The sequence below is a fragment of the Amblyomma americanum genome, chromosome 11 (genome assembly GCF_052857255.1).
Source record: "Amblyomma americanum isolate KBUSLIRL-KWMA chromosome 11, ASM5285725v1, whole genome shotgun sequence".
Classification (NCBI taxonomy): Eukaryota; Metazoa; Arthropoda; class Arachnida; order Ixodida; family Ixodidae; genus Amblyomma; species Amblyomma americanum.
This window is the reverse complement of record NC_135507.1, coordinates 89,719,917-89,735,921: the sequence shown is the minus strand read 5'-3', so window position 1 is coordinate 89,735,921 and position 16,005 is coordinate 89,719,917. Positions and strand designations below refer to the sequence as shown.

Sequence of the window (16,005 nt, the reverse complement as noted above, 5' to 3'; positions counted from 1 at the left end):
TTTTTTCAGGTATCAAAACAGAAGCAATTGCACGAGATGAGCTGCAACAAAAGCTTGGTATTTGCCTTGTACAAGTAAGTTTGCTTGTTGTATTACCTTGCATGAGTTCCTCCTTAAACGTCAAGTCTTTTATCCCTTAGATCTTTCAAATAAAGTACTAATTAATCCCATTCGTTATTTTCAGACAGGACTCGTGCTTCCAGAGCAACCGTGGCTTTGCTGCAGCCCAGACGGTATCGCAAAAATTGACAATGAAACTGTGCTCATTGAGATTAAGTGCACATTTAAGTTCAGAGATGAACCTTTCATCTTGTATGAAGAAAGCTGCAGCCTGTTGCCTTACTTAGTTTTCAGTGGGGATGAAATTGTATTGAAAACAACACATAGCTACTACACTCAAATCCTAGTGCAAATGCATATAATGAACCTTTACAGGGCCATTCTCTATATTTACAGTCCTAAACACACAGTGATAGTAAAAGTAAACTGGGATGAGGCCTTTCTGTGGAATCTGATTTCAAAGATGGAGTATTTTTATTTTAAGTCTTTAATTCAGTTGTTGTTCTAGGTCTCAATACTTTATTTCCTCAGCTGATTCAAGATGCTTTGCTCAAGTTACTTTACATTGCATAACCACCTTTTTTATCATGTACGCACTGAATTCCTTATTAATTTCGAACCCCTATCCATTTTTTTTAAATTCCAGGAATATCCAATTATTAAACATACTTAAGAATTTTGTATTCAGAAGTTATGTAATGAAAATGTGTTATGTTATGTGATATTTACTGCCATGAACCAACTATGGCTATAACAGGTGCCTTTTGAAAGGACGTGCCATGTTAATTTAATACACCTGGAGATTTTAGGTGTTTGAGCATGAATTTTTGTTCTAATGGTAGCTTTTTCATTTTTTAGTCCAAGTGTCCCCTAGTCATGACGTAGGAAAATTTGCCAGATAAAGCATTAACATATTTCATCCATAATAAAATTACATTTCAGTAAAATACAGTGAAATGCATTAAATTTTTTTAGTAAAGCACAAGTAAAACTGAAAAATGTAAGTTATCAATAATATAGCGCTAAAAGTAGCATGCAAAGACCACAAGACTAATTAGGGGAAGCGTCAAGCGTTGGTTTGCAAGAGTTTTATGTCCCAAGGACAACAGTCTCAAGCTTTTACTACATTAAATTTTGGTGCATTGTACTGCATTTTTATTGTACACACATCTGGGCTGACAACCAAGATGTGTAGCATTGTTTATGCTAGTCAGATGTCTAAGTGATCTCATTTAAGTGTAGTCGGGTGTAGCTCATGTGCAATAAATCAGAGTTCTGTGATATGAAGTCATCGTCATTAGCCTGGCTATACCCAAAGCAGGGCAAAGGCCTCTTCTATATTCCTCCAATTAACCTGGTCCTGTGCTAGCTTGCACCAACTTGACTCCTAATTTGCTTCTTTATCTCATCTAATTATCTGCCGCCCCCCGCTACACATTAGTTCTCTTGGAATTCATGTTGTTACCCTCAGTGACCACCGGTTATCCTTTCTACGCATTACATGTTCTGCCCATGCCTATTCTTGATTTCGACAAGAATGTCATTAACGGAAGTTTGTCCTGTGACCCACTGTGCACGCTTCCTATCTCTTAAGATTACACCTATGATGAGGTGATATCAAGTGATGTTCAATAAACCATATTTCTGTGATACCATTTCAGTGCCACGTACTGGCTTGCATCCATTGCTTTCACTATTTCGCTGCCATCTATGGGAGAATAAAAAGTTAAAAGCACAGATCTGCTGTGCGAAACACATGGTGACCAACACAGAACCTTTCACAACAAAAGTAAGTAAAACAAAAGTCCTCAGTGCTGTGATTACAATACCCATTTATTGGCTGGGATGCATACAATTAAGAGTTGTGAACTCACTTGAGTGCTAACATGAACTCTTATGAATGTAATTCATGCAAACTAAGGTATGGACTACATCAAGCAAAGCAGGCCTACTGCTTAATTATGGGAGGTTGCAAATTTACTAAGGCAGGACACACTGAAAATATTTTCTTCATGTGTGGTATCAGGCTAAGTGGTACTCTGTTCCTTAGAATATGAAAAATTTTCAATCTTTGGATTACTCTCTCAACATGGATACGTACAGAGGCAATCTTGTAAGTCATGTCCATGTCATCATCAGACATTTGACGACCTGTTGAATTAAAAGGCGGCATGAGTAGCACCGCACCTTTCCCTTCTACCGTTGTGCGGATGCTTGGAAATCTTTTATCACATAAAATTAAATCGCCTGGTCTAACAAGCTCCAGAAAGCCAGAGTCTTGGGTAAGGAATGAGTCAGTATGTCGCCCTCCATAAACCTTTGATACAAAGCTTATCATACCATTAGGAATTATACCAATTAAGAATTTCAGCGTGTATCCTCTCTTGTAATGTGAATACAAAATATGTTGACAGTCAGGGTTTGAGGGCGCTTCAGTGCGGATCTCGGTACAATCTATTATTAAGGTGCATTTCGGGTAGTTTTCTTTAAATGGGGCAGGCAAAGAAAGTTTGATTGCTCTCCGGGAAGGCATGAAGACCCAATCCTTGAGAGCAATGCTTAAAATACCAATGTAGTGTGGTAATCTTCATCGATATAACCACTGACATGCGTCGCGTGCTGCCGCTCTCAAGGACGAAGAAGTTGTTCGCTGCCTTGCTCTTTCGCCACGCCTGACGCTTCGCTGCGAGTCTCCCCTGAGCGGCTGGAATCATCTGGGTTCACCGAATAAACACACCCCTACATGTGGTAATCTTCATCGATATAACCACTGACATGCGTCGCGTGCTGCCGCTCTCAAGGACGAAGAAGTTGTTCGCTGCCTTGCTCTTTCGCCACGCCTGACGCTTCGCTGCGAGTCTCCCCTGAGCGGCTGGAATCATCTGGGTTCACCGAATAAACACACCCCTACACCAAGTGTTTTCATAAAGACTGTAGATGCTGTTGAGGGTGCGACACTGAAAATTACTCCTAGTGCACTATATGTTATCCCAAAACGTAGCTTGGCGAGAAACAAGCACAGCCTATCTTCATTTGACATAGTATTGCGCCTGTACTTCGGAGGAGGCAGCAGGTTCAAAAAGAGGCAGAAGACTTGCAGTGTCACTCCACATAAATCTTGCAGCGCTTTTTATAGAGACTGAAAGCCTTGAAATCCACAGTTTTTCTTCCAGTTGCCATCCGTACTTGCAACCTGCAGCAGAATAAACAGAGAACATGGTGCAATTTACAGGCAAATATACTTTAGCAAGAGGAATAACCAATGAAAAATGCTATTTGCATCCCCCTGCAACTATGCTCATTCATTCGCAAAAGAAAATAAGCACCACTACTATAAAATAACAAAATGTTGCACAGGAAGACAAATTCACAACAAATGTAATTGCACTAAAAAAAGAAATCCTCTGATAGCCTTAATAAAATGTTAGCTAGAGTTAAGCACAACTGATAAGGGGAAACCACAGCATAGTCCAACCTTGTCACTCATTTCTTAGTGCACAACTTGAGTAGATGCATCAGTTCCATTTGTCGCAGAAAGAAGTATAGTTAGCTTTCCTTGAGCCACCTTCTCTTTGGTTTGGGATGCCTGAAAAAAAATATGTATAAATGACTATGTTGTATTGCACAGGTATGTTCTCAGTGCTAGAGGAGAACAGTTTTGAAAGGGCAGTATTAATAGCAAATTAATGTTGGATTTGTGTCAAGCTTTTTCTATAGACAGAATTATGATCCCATAATTAAAAGGTTTTCTTACAGCATCTCTCTTTGCAATGAAATGACTTTCTCCTGTGCCACACACACTCATTGAAGGATGCGAATCACTTGTGCTGATTGTCGAAGCCACAGCTGCGCTCATCTCCAGAGGTGCATCACTGAGATCCATCATGTGAATGTCCTGATGTCGACAGTCTGTAATGGAGGTTCCAGGTTTATGCATTGTCGCTTCATCGTCTGTACCTCGTGATGGATTTTCACTTCCGGCACCGAGCTGTCTAGAAGATATTGCTGAGACGCCTTTGCCACCTGCATTGAACCAGTAAAAGTAACATATTACTGCCAACCTTAAAAATGGTGCAGCCAAGCTCATCGTGCAATTAACTGCTATATTTTTATCTCATTGCCCTTTTGAATGCCCTCCCTGTTACAATCAGTGACAGGATTTAAAGTATGAAATAAAAAAGCAGAACTCATTAAAAAACAAAAGGCTGCATTTTACACTGGCAGTTTCACATTTTTTGCTTTCATACCTTTGTGCTCTTTCCCTGTCAGGTGCTTTTTTTCTGTAGATCGGAGGGAAAATGGTAGGGATGTCGGCTGGATGTTGGCTAATGTCACTCTTGCAGTTGCCTACAAAATGTCTGCTGCAAATTCTTGTGTGCTCCTTAGGCAACCAAACAGTTCCATCAGGGCTACATAAAAAGTAATAGTATTGTCTATTATCAATCGCCAAGGCAAACATAAACACACGCACAGACACAAACGAAATCGCACAAGTTCCGAAGGGAGCAACTCAAATAATTCACGAGCTCCTCGAATATAGCATAATAATAAGTGCAAGTGTGATTCACAGGTTAAAACAGCATATAAATTCACAACAAAACAAAGCAAACTACGGCGTCTATCATATTGTCTGAGATGGCTTCGGGCGTAAAATTCACAAACCAATCCTTTATTGCAGCAGTTCATTCCGATGTGATAAAGCTGCTCTGGCAGCGCCTAACTGTAATCACTTAACAGCGCAGTGTTTATTTAAACGCGCTAGCATATTCATGTGCGAACTTGTAACAACAACGGCCACACCTAAAAAAAACAATACAGGAAATCAAAAGCCACTACGCAATCACAATCCAACTTTTACATTTGTGCTTTCGAGAACACAACAAGTACCCGTAATCATCAGTGCAGTCGTCGCGTGCATGCTCAGCGTTGAGTACCGGCTTGTAACCAAAACGAACGAACACAAAATACAAACCGCCACAGCCGAAAGCACGGCATGTCTGTAGAAACTTACCTAACCCTCCTCACTGCGTTGATCCACGCTTGAAGTCTTTCTTTTTCATACCATTTCCCCGGAAATCGGTACAGTTTTACAGGTGGATCAAGTCCCTTGGTGTTTTCCGCACTGTTGTGGCAGCCGACAACACAGCAATACTTCGGGCACCGCTTCCGCTTAGGTAGGGCCGCTTCTGCCATTGTGCAAATTCCACAACACGCTCGCCGAACAACTGCACAAAACTGGCGGCGCCGCGGCGCCCTGCTGCGTCCAGGACGGCCTCGGAACGCGTGCACACGCACTTGTCTGCCGCAAGACTTTCATTTGAGCTAGTTGGTTGCAGCTTGACATGGTTTACGCAAAAAAGCGTACAGGCGCTAAAAGACGAAGACAAGCACACTCAAGACAGGACAGGCCTGTCCTGTCTGGAGTGTGCTTGTCTTCGTCTTTTAGCGCCTGTACGCTTTTTTGTCTGCCGCCGCGCAACGGCGCGCACCGGCTGCTTCTCTTCCCAGTAGTTCACGTTCCGCCGCCAGATGGCCAGCAAACTTGAGCCGCGGGCTCCTCAAGGTGTCAAATATCTGCGCGGATGGTTATCGTGTGTCGGATGGCTAAATAACATAAACCGCTTGTTTCACCCTGACATGCGCAAGATAGGACGCCATTGCTCTCTAGGATGCTGCCCCAAACAAAATGGAGCAATGCTTATTTTCCCGTGAGATGCGGAACGAGGACGCAGCCGCTGGTAGGTTCAGGCTCCGCGACTACCCGCAAGAAAAAATAAGTCTGCCTAAGAGCGCAAATGAGAAAGCCTTTTGCTGTTCTCATTCTGCCTTAATTTTTCATTTTCTGTTATTTCTGTAATCTTTTCTTGTTTTCCTCTTTTTGTTTTTAGTATAGCTGATTTCTATTTTATTTTTGTTTTCATTTTGATATAGTTTTACTTTTGTTTTTATTTTTAAATTCTGGTTTATTTCATTACGTATACGTTGCTTAAGAACTGCTGCTTAATCAACTTTTACATTTTTGCTTTTTTTAGCTCACAACTTCTGGTGGATAGTTCGTGCGGAGAACATCCGTATGCAGCTTCCGTCTACAACTTCATCCACGCCCCTCATGAGCCAAGAAAGGCTTTCTTTCACCTTAAAACGTTCCCTCGGAGGTTATGCCACGCGACTATCAACGCCTCGCCGCAGATGTGGGCATTAAGACGACGGCACCCGCTCGCCTCTAAACTATCGAATCACGTGACAAATCGCGCGACACACCATTCGCGATATAAAAACGTGTGGCGTGTGCTTTCCTTCGTGTGATTAATTTAAAGGAGCATAGACACCTTATTTTGGTGGCAGATTTTCTTCCCTAAAATGATGCGGAAGACACATGAATCGCCATGTGATATTTGCCTACGACCGCTAAATAATTTATAATCGATTTTTTCTCTAGTGCGGTTTCGGTGTCGGTTTCAACAACCGAACGATGGCTGTGACGTCAAATAGTACTTCTGTGTCACCTGAGGCAAGCGAAAATGTCCACATAATCGCTGCTTCGTCTATTTAATTTACTGCAATGCTCAAGCAAGCCTTCCTCAAGAGCTGAAATACCAATGATTGAGGAAGCGGCGTTTATATTGCAGTTTTTTCCTCTCCAATTGACCTTAACTACACGTTAACGTCCCAGTCCTTAGGCGGCTGTTGAAACCGAAACAGCACGAGAAATAAAAGTGGTAAAAAATTATTTATCGGCACTAGGAGAGTGCCAGGTGCTAATCCATTTATAATAATGCCTTACGCATTATTACAAACAAGAAAACACGCACCCAAAATTTATGTCTTTAGCAGAGCTTTCGCTCGTCCTACTGGGTTCAGCCGTATTGAACCGCAGCTAAGTTATCGCGCGTCTCGTCTTTCAATCTTTCCTCTCCTATATCTTTCAACTCTCCTACTGTCTGCACGTGGAAGCGATTGTGGCTCAGCTTGAGCCAATGGTGAGTCCCGTGCACATTCCTTTCCATTCTTCCTTCAGTCGCAATACAACGACAGCTATGCACCGAGAGAGCTCCTAGCTCCCAGCCCCTTAAGACCAGGAAGCTACTCCCATGTGGCAACGTCTCCTTTTCACCGGGGGTATCTGTTGCTAAACCGTCGTCGTCGCTTCAGATGACGCGGTTGTTGCGACGCCCGTCGTTTCTTTCAATCTTTTCTCTCACATATCAGAAAAACTTGTTGTCGGGCTGGTTGATTAGCCATGATCTCAGAACCAGCGCAAACTAGTCGTCCTCTTTCTTTCTTGTCCGTTATACTATTTTGCACTGGTTCTTCTGAGCTCTCACATTTCTTTTACCTCTGCCACTGTCTGCACGTGGCAGCGATTGTGGCTCAGATTGAGGCACTGGGCAGGCCCATGCACTTTACTTTTCTTTCTTCCCGCAGTCCCAACAACAGCCTAGAGGCCGCGGCGGGGATGGGGTAGGGTGGTGGTTACAACTTTGTTGTCACAAAATGAAAGGTATTAGTTGGGGCTGAAGCGAGCTTAGGGGCGCCCCAGTCGGGGGCGACCTGTTAAGCTCACGGGGTGAAGGCCAACTGGGTTGTTTTTCTTGAACTGTCGAAGAGCTTGTCCAATTCTTCCGCCTGGGGAGCTGGCAAGAGTCGTCGCATGGGGTGTGCTAGTGCATGCGCATAATATATGGTCTTGCGTGGCATACGCCCAGTCACCGCAGTTCGGGCATGCAGGGTCATATTCACCATTTCTGATCTTACATAATCGCAGAGACTAAGAATTGCCTTTGTTTGTAGGCGTCAGAGTGTTGTGCATGCGTCCTGTACAAATCGGGCTGAGGGGTGGTATACGTTCATCTTAGCTCGCAATAAAATTTTGTAATCTCCCCTTGCGAGCGAGGCGCCTCGGCGGAGGCGTCCATTTCCGAGACGTCTCCAGAGGTCGAGGTTGGTTAAACCTCGGGATGAACGGTCGACCCCCTCGTTCCCGGAGTTACCCGCGTGAGCCGGAACCCATACGTGATTGATTTTGTGGCCGAGAGTCTGGCTGCGCAGAATTCACATTGCGAGCGCGTTTACCGAGTTTTGGGCGAAATATTGAATGGCGCTGCTAGATTCGCTTAGAATAGTTTTGGAGCCAGGATCCGCGACGGCCAGAGCGGCAGCTACTTCCTCTGCCTCGCGTATAGAGATAGCGTGAAAGGCTGTGAAGTTAACGAGGGCTGATTTTGAAGTGGCCATACATGCCACGTATGTTCGGCGCTTGATGAGTTAAATGGCATCCACGTACACATGTGGTTCGTTCTCGTAATGTTTCTCAGGGGCCTGCACCCTTTCTTTCCTGCGGGCGTCGTGTCTGCCCGGCAACATGTTCTTGGCTACTGGTTCTACGACTAGTCTACTGGAAATGTCGACTGATAAATGTGATGTTGCACACAACTCTTCAACGGGGTGGATGGGGAGTTTATTAAAAAATAGTCGTCCCGCAACAGTGCGCGACAAGCGGGTCACTTCTGCCGTCTTATGGGCATCGATTAGCTCATCGAGCGTGTTAAAAATTCCCAACTGCAGCAGTCGATCTGAGTTAGCGTATGCCGGCAGGCCAAGGGCAGCCTCGTATGCTGTTCTAATGATGCTATTGGGTGGTTCTTGTCATGCCCCTGCGGCGGGTGGCTGATGGGCCTCACGACCACGCCTACCTGGTGCGCCGTGACTCGTTGCCGGCGGATCGTTTCCGTGTCGTGAGTATCAAGGCGAAAGCTTTACTAGGCTATGTTGACAAGGTAGTGTCCGCGAAAACATCTCCGCAGCATTTGTGGGGATCTGAGAAGAGGTAACGTCAAACGAGTGGTTTTAATCGAAAGAGGTTCATGTGAGGATGCGGTGCAAGGAAAAGTTTTCGAAATCAGATGAATGGTTAATTAATTAGAGCCAGAAATGTCCGAAAAGTCGGCGTGTCCAGAGCAAAAGTGGCGCCAAACTTGATGACGCCGTAATTGTGGGATTACGTGCGTGGCGCCAAATGCGTGGCGCCAAATCTGCACACCCGAAATGGATACTGAGGTGAAACGAGAGAAAATGCGCAGTTAGTCGAAATCCAATCAATTAATTAACGATTAATCAATAGTGTTAAGCGCGAATAAAGGGAAATTAAGGTGAATTAATGGTGTAGCGGTGCGGCGCGGAGCGATGCCACTCCAAACGTGAAATGAGTATACAGCCCCATCCGCTACGACGCTTCGCTCCTACACCATTGGCGGTTTGCTGAAGTGACGTCACGATCACGTGACACACGCGGACGACTGCGCACCAAAAGAGCAACATGAAATGAGTATACGGCCTATTCCGCTTCGGCGCGCCGCTTGTACGCCTACGCCAGTCGCTCTCCCGCCGTTGCTGCGTGCAGGTCGTGTTCGCTCGATGATGCCGTGGTGATTAACTTCGCCTTGTGTGGGCGTGTGAGATCATGTTTAAGCCGTCTGTGTCATCGCATAGTGCAGCTTCAACGTCCAGACCACATGTGAAGCGAAAGCGTGCGAAGGAGCATCAGAAACGGAATACTGAAGCGAAGCGTTTGAAACTTGCTTTAGAAGGTGGAGGTCGACCGACAACAACGGAAGTAAACTCCTCAGTCTCCTCAAACTCGTCGGCAGAAGAACACAAAAGAACGATGGTTGCCAAGATGATTTTATATGTCGTGATTGTTAGTTTGGAGATGGTCTCCGTGTTGCGTCCATTGTTTTGTAAGAACATGCCTAGGATGCGTACCTTATCAACCTCTGGCACTGGTAGACCATTGACCTCGACGTGTATGGAGGGGTTTTCCTTACTTTGCTGTTTGGGGTCGGGTGGAGTAGCAAGAGTTCAGACTCAGCTGAGGAGCATGCGAGGTCTATAGAGGCTGCGCACTCCACTACCGCGTCCGCACCTGCTTGAAGGGTTTCTTCCATGGTCCCAGCATTGCCCATGGTGGTCAATAAGTCAATGCCGTCTGCATAGAGGGAGTGGGAGATGTTTGGGATGCGCTCTAGCTTGCGAGCCATGGGAATGAGAGTGATGTTGAAAAGTAGGGGAAATAAGACTGACCCCTGGGGTGTCTCCCTGCTGCCCAGAGGAAATGAGGGTAACTCAATAGGGCCTAGTTTGATATACGCTGTGCGGTCTCGTAGGAAAGCTGCTATGTAGGCCTCTGTTCGAGTCCCGACTCCTAGATTGGATAAGCCGTCCAGTATGGTTTTGTGTTTGACATTGTCAAATGCCTTAGTGAGGTCCAAGGCTAGCAGTGTTCGTGTGCGTTTGCAATGCCTGCACTCTAAAAAAAAGGTAGTTGCAGTTACTAACTTTTAGGGTAGTAACTGCTTGTCACATATGTTACTACCTAGGTAGTAACTGTAGGTAGTAACTGCAAGGTAGTGGTTGTTACTACCTCCAGAGAGGTAGTAACAGGAACTACCCTATGTAACAGTTACTACCCTTGGGGTAGCAAGTATAGCTACCTTTAATGTAGTAACCACAACTACCTATAGTGGCATTTACTACCTCTGGAGGTAGTAACAGGTACTACCTTAAGTAACAGGTACTACCCTTGGGGTAGTAAGTAGAGCTACCTTTAATGTAGTAACGGCAACTACCCATAGTGGCATTTACTACCTCTGGAGGTAGTAAGTAGAGCTACCTTTAATGTAGTAACGGCAACTACCTATAGTGGCATTTACTACCTCTGGAGGTAGTATCGGGAACTAATTTTAGGAATACTTACTATACCCTGGATAGTAGTGATCGCAACCACTTTTTGCAAGCAGCTCTGCTTTGTTGTTGATGAGGCAACCACCAGCCTGAATGTTGGCTAACAAAAGTTACAAGCAATATGAAGCAGTGGGCTTATATGGCTGCTCCAAAAAGAACCAGACAAACAAATTGTCTTGAAACGATGCAATGTTTATTTCTTGCTGGAATGGCTTAATTGGTTTTTTCCAGCAAAGCAATCGCCCGCAGCGTGACTGGCTTCAGGGGCTTTGATTTTAGGCCACAGAAATGCTCTAAAACAGCAAAGGTGTTCTTGTTTTTTTTGGAGTATTCGATGTTCATGACCCAATATATTTCCATGACTGTGGCGAATCCACTTATCACATCTATTGCTTCCACTTTCATGTTTTCGAATGTTGCACACACATTTGTTGCAGTATGCGGCTTGTCATTCATGACAATGCAAGGGTAGCTGTCCTGTAATCAAATGGAATTTATAGAAAACAAGGCACTTTCAAGCAAGCCAAAAACCAAACAGGAAATCAAGTAAAATCTTACCGGTCCTCTTAGGTAGAATGCCTCCTCTTTCACCAAGTGTGGTAGCAGTTGAAGTACGCCAACAGCAAAGCAATCTGTGCGCAAGGAAAAGGAAATTCGTAGAAGCGGACAATTACAGAAACAAGAAAATAAAATGCATGAAATTAGAATGAATAAACAATTTCTCAAAACGTACATTTCTTTGCGTCACCTTCACTGTCAGCAATTGCCTTTTGTACCTCGCTGAAAATTTTTTGTGCTGTGCGTGATGTTTTAAGGATGCTGAACAATCTTTGTCCATGACCATTTATGAAGCCAAGTAACTTTCGTTCAAAGTCAACCTTGCAGATTTCCATGAACTCCTGGTGAATCTGAAAATTATGAATGAAAACGTAGCCACAAGTTAACAGTACAGTCTCAACGGATTGACAATTCAATGCAAGCAGAGAGAGAACCTAATCAAATAAAACCCCGGTGCTACAAAATTCAACACTGGGATATTTAGTCACTGTAATAATACATCACCATCACAACACTAACACAGCGTTATAATCATCAAACTATGCCCACTGCAGAACAAAGGAGTCTCCCACTGACTGTGTGACCATTGTCCTTTGCCAACAGTGGACACCCCATAACCAAACACAGTAACACCTCGTTAATTTAGATTTCACGAGATTGGAGGAAATGCCCATCATAATTATGTGTCAGAATTAATGGCAGGGATAATCAATGAAAATTGTAATGCAGTGTCTCCATCAACATGCTTTTATGTAATGAAAAACTCTATAAACACCGATTGCTTTGTGTGACAAATTTCAGTGAAATAACCATGCAGTGCCTGTGATTTTTTGCTTCTGCCCCCAGTGTGTACGATACGTGCTCTTTAAGTGTGTGAAAACAGGCGTGGGGGAAGTGTCGTAGCAAGATGACCATTAAAGTTCATATGACAATGCATTTCCACTGCTCCACCATTCAGCAGAAGTGCTAAATATGGTGACTGGTTTATGAGAGTTTAATGTCCAGAAGCAACTCGGGTATAAGGGGCGCGCCATAGTGGAAGGCTCTGGATAATTTCAACCAACTGGGATTCGTTAACATGCACAGACAACACGCAGTACACATGCGTCTTGTTTCGCCTCCCCTGATATGCAAGACACCTGTGTACAGTGCACTGTACACTCCCCCTCCCTGCTCATTTTGTTTTGTTTTCAAAAATGCAACCTTCTACAATTTATCTCCACATCCTGGTTAGTGCAAGCACTGCTTATGTTTCAACTGAATCTAATGCTTTCTCAATTTATTTAGCCTCTTACAGCAGCTGGTTGTATTTTTCACGTCTCTGAAACCTGAAGGATGGAATGAGTATTACTGCTTGTTGAAAACCTTTTCAGTAAACCAGCCTGATGCTCAACTTTTTTGAAGCTTACCATTTCCCGAAGTGTCAGGGCTGGATACTTGTCCAGCAATTCTTCCGTTGAGGGACTGTTTATTTTTATCCATTTTCTCCTTGAGGGGAGAGTTGTCTGCATGGAAACTTTCAATTTTTGTATATCTGGATTGCACCGCTTCATTTCCTTTGCCATGAAGTCTACATGAGCAGCTACGACTCCATCAACTTCTTCTACTGTAGTTTCCAAGGTGTCTCTTGGCTTGCAACGAAAATATTGAAAACATCATTACGGTTGAGCACAATATCAGGAGTAAGGCCTAGCATAATTTAGTTAACACAGACCTGCTCTTCTAAAATCCTGATTATGATCTATGACCTCGGCAAAACTTGACAACTGGATATCAGTCTGTCTTGTCAGCACTGAGCAGCTTTTGTATTGAGCTTTATGAAGTGCTCTTTCTTTAGTCAAAGCCTAATTCCCTAGAGTACCTCCAATGCATGCCTTTGTAGCTATTGTAATTAACTGCCTAGTCCACAGTTTGCGACCTTGATAGCTTTGGGGAACCGCCCAGAGTTTTTGAAAGGTGCTGCAAGACCTTGTGTTTTTGTTTCTGTCTTATTTTGCTTGATGTGTGCAAAGTACAGAACCATGCATATGCAGGTCCCTTCAAGAAATCCAGAAATAGATCGATGACTGTTGAATATCAGCAGTTACATTGCTGCAGTATGATTTGTGCCAAAAAAGTGATTACCTACAGATCACTGAGCAACCACTGGGCTCGATAGAACTAATTTTGAGAAACTATTTGCTACATTTGAATGGTGCAAAGGAACACACACAGGAAGACAATGGAACAGGAAGAGCATCCCCTTGTTTTCCTGTCTTTGTTCCTTTGTGCCATTTAAATATAGTATGAACAAGCTAGCCCAACAGCAAGTACTTCTTAAATAGACTCCAGTGCAAAGGCTAATGGGGCCCTTATATAAATGAAGGGTCCTCCTTCAAAGAACGCTAACGGGGAATACTAAGTTAAGCTATACAGATAAGCTAGCGTTACCTTATAGAAAGTGTTATTTTTACCACACACACAAAAATATTTTATAACCCACAATATTGTGCAAAAGCAAAGCACCCTTGGTGCCACTACTAAGCAAGACCAGCTGCCATGGGTGATGTCAGTACAAGCTTTCTTAAGGAATGCTATATCGCTCTCTTGAAGTGCGATCACCATCAAAATAAGAGGAAAGCAGCATAGCGGGCATAGGCAAGAATATGAAGAGTCCTGTACTTGGCTAGATGCGAACACGAGCACTGAATTGTTCACCTTGCATTCTGTGCACTCAGGCTGCATGTAAGTGTTGCAAGCTCGCAACAGCATTCACGCTCTGTTCGATTTGCTGGGTGCTAGGTGGCCAGTGAAGCGGTTTCCCACTTAAGGTAGCGCATTATATACAGCTGCAACGTGGTGAATCTTGACAAAAAAACCAATATGCGCATGCCCAAAACTGATCAAAAATGCAATTAACTATGATGGAAGAATGCGTTTGTTTTATCTGATGTTCCAGCATACCTCTAATCCACAAAGCTCATTTAAAAACTGAATGGTTCTGTTAACTCTATTTCATGTACATTTTTGCTAAAACAGACTCAGCACAGCCAATGGGACAGTTGCACTGCTAATGAATCCCTCCTATACAGGCTATGTAAGGAAGGTGGCATACCAGGCCCCACAAACCGGTGGCAAAATATATGTGGAACAGGCGAAACACCTACTAGCACGTCAAGTGACCACCTAGGTACACATTGCCAGGATTGTGGTGGTGTTTCAAGCCTAGCAAAGGTACTCCATGACATGGTTCACATGGCCACGAGTGTATAACCTCAGTAGTTGTAATAACAGTCATCGTTTGGCTCTTATTTTTTGCTATCTTCTGTGCAAGGTTTCAAATTAGGCATGAAACACCAACTTGCATCAACTGCAGCTGTTTTACAGCTTTGACGTTATTGTACTTTAAGTCTAAGTCAGGTCTGCTCGTTATATTTTCTTTACTCATTTCATTTAGAGATGCATGCCCAACTAGTGGTCTGCACTGATTTGAAGCCCTCCAATTACTTTCATGGCTGTTTTTTTTGTTTCGTTAGTAAAATAAGGTGGTAGAAATTTTTTCTTGTTATAAAAGATCTTTACGGGGGCCAATATTGTTACTTCATTACAAAGCCCAATTATTATAATTTTCTTGCTCACTTGTGTGCAATGATCACAGTAAATTTTAACATGCAACTCCCCTTCGCAAACTCAGCGCAACAGAATACTTTACTTTTCAGAGTGTTTTAAATACTAATGTTTAGCTGTAGTTTCACTTACCACGCGGCATTGCTTCTTCAGACCACTTTTGTCTTGGAAGTTCCCCTTCCTTCCAAACTTCTTCCTCGCCTCTTCAACATTAGGATCATTGTCCACGGATTTTCGGATATTGCCCATTTTGTACTTAAATGCAACCCTCCATGAATCCTGTAAAACAGTGCCACTGCATTATAAATTCAAACTGACCGAAATGGCCACCTAGCAGCCATCAGTCACAAATACAGATTTGCCTTGGAGAAAGGGATGCAAGAGGGCATAGGTTTCACATATGCCTGTGCAGTGGCCACTTGTGCTTACTGTAGGAAAAGTTAAAAGCAGCACTGCCTTGTTCTAGCCAAAGCAGATATGCATGAGCAATCCGAACGCACCTGCTGCCCAGTGCATTATTAGCACTGTACTTAATGCCTGACTCAAGGATGTTTGTGAACAATACGCAGTGCTCTTGATTGATGCTTGTGCATGAGGGGCCCTCAAGCACGCCTGTACGGGCACAAGAAAGTTTACTTCCGCACTTTTAAGAGGCTCTGAAAGGGGCTCTAATAAAGTTGAGATATGCCTGGAATGTTAAAGCACCCCACACCACGAATAATGCCCAGCAAGAATTTTTTTAATGCATTTCACGAAAGCTGAGTTACCTGTAGTCAAAATTTTAATTTCAGCATCTTCGCGCATTTCCCTCTCCTCTCAGCCCTTTTTGCACGCTGGAAGGAAGGCGCTCCTCCGATTCCTTACCCAGAGCAACGCGGCTTATTGGCCGTGGCCATAGCTGCCCAACGTCTGAAATAATCTAACCAATAACCATCTCCCAACTGCTATACGCAGGTGCAAGTGACAGAGTACGGTGCGGGCATGGAAAATTCGCTGGAAAGGGCTTACCAGCTTTCGTGCGTGATTGTGGATTCTCTGCTG

General features: G+C 43.8%; 1 protein-coding gene and 1 long non-coding RNA gene across 2 annotated transcripts in view; both read right to left on the bottom strand.

The window, feature by feature from the left end:
• Positions 1 to 2,990: 2,990 nt before the first annotated feature.
• LOC144110203 (uncharacterized) lies at positions 2,991 to 5,447 on the bottom strand. The gene is made up of 5 exons (XR_013309766.1): positions 5,072 to 5,447; positions 4,308 to 4,469; positions 3,815 to 4,083; positions 3,536 to 3,646; positions 2,991 to 3,253 (listed from the first exon to the last, which is right to left on the bottom strand). It is a non-coding gene; the product is annotated as an uncharacterized LOC144110203 (long non-coding RNA).
• Positions 5,448 to 12,671: 7,224 nt separating this feature from the next.
• Positions 12,672 to 16,005, bottom strand: part of LOC144109797 (uncharacterized) — a 31,934-nt gene continuing 28,600 nt past the window's right edge. The window contains exons 7-9 of the mRNA XM_077642587.1: positions 15,097 to 15,243; positions 12,768 to 12,989; positions 12,672 to 12,686 (exon numbers count right to left, since the gene is read on the bottom strand). Of these exons, the coding sequence (XP_077498713.1) occupies positions 12,672 to 12,686; positions 12,768 to 12,989; positions 15,097 to 15,243 (384 nt within the window). The remainder of the gene's footprint in view (positions 12,687 to 12,767; positions 12,990 to 15,096; positions 15,244 to 16,005) is intronic.